The sequence below is a fragment of the Apis dorsata genome, unplaced genomic scaffold (genome assembly GCF_000469605.1).
Source record: "Apis dorsata unplaced genomic scaffold, Apis dorsata 1.3 scaffold_390, whole genome shotgun sequence".
NCBI lineage: Eukaryota > Metazoa > Arthropoda > Insecta > Hymenoptera > Apidae > Apis > Apis dorsata.
In genome coordinates, this window is record NW_006263651.1 from 780,472 (window position 1) to 781,244 (window position 773).

Here is a 773-nt window from a genome sequence, read left to right on the forward strand (position 1 = left end):
CATCGATGTCTCCCGAAAGGTGCCGCGGCTTCTCCCGGGCCTGCCACTTCCACGGCCTTGGACGACCTCATTCATCTACCTGGACCTCTGACGGAGGACGCGGTGCTCAAGTGTCTGCAAGCTCGATTCTGCGCCAAACAGTACCACGTGAGTTCCTCCCCTTTGTTTTTAACGAAACGACGTTTGTTTTACACGCAAATTTAAACCTTTCTCGTATAATACTTCGATTTTAAACGACATTTTAACGAGCAATTTTTTCCAAAAATATGTATCTCGTTCTCACTTTGCGTCATTCATCGTTTGAAATTATTATCGTCGAGGAGAGAATATTATATCTTATTTTACGCAAGCGAGGGAGTTACGTAAAATCGAAGGAACGATTTAAGAACGCCAACGCGTGGATATCCGTGCATGCATAATTCCCTCGACTTTGCCACCGCCATTCCTCCCCTCCCTCCCCTATAATCGCAGTTGTAGGAGAACGAATCGGCCGGTGCTAATCGGCCACCGCATTCTTCGCCCTTCGCCAATTCAATCGGCCGGTGCATCAATCACTCTCGGCCTCGATAGTGGCGACAGGACACGATAAGTTCGTGCCGCCTCTCTAATTGAGATGAATGCCCCGTTACCCGAGATACCGTCCGTCCGCGAATCATTTAACGCCGTCGATATTATTTTCGAAAATCGCTTTCGATACGAAACGGCCCTTCTCCCTTCCGTCCATCCGCACCAATTAACGAAACTCTTCGAAACGATCCTCTCAAGGATCCCCC

General features: G+C 48.8%; 1 protein-coding gene across 1 annotated transcript in view; it reads left to right on the plus strand.

The window, feature by feature from the left end:
* Positions 1 to 773, plus strand: part of LOC102679382 (unconventional myosin-IXb) — a 57,963-nt gene that overhangs the window by 48,894 nt on the left and 8,296 nt on the right. The window contains 1 exon segment of the mRNA XM_031512124.1: positions 1 to 147. This exon segment is cut by the window's left edge and continues 6 nt beyond it. Coding sequence (XP_031367984.1) covers positions 1 to 147 — 147 coding nt within the window.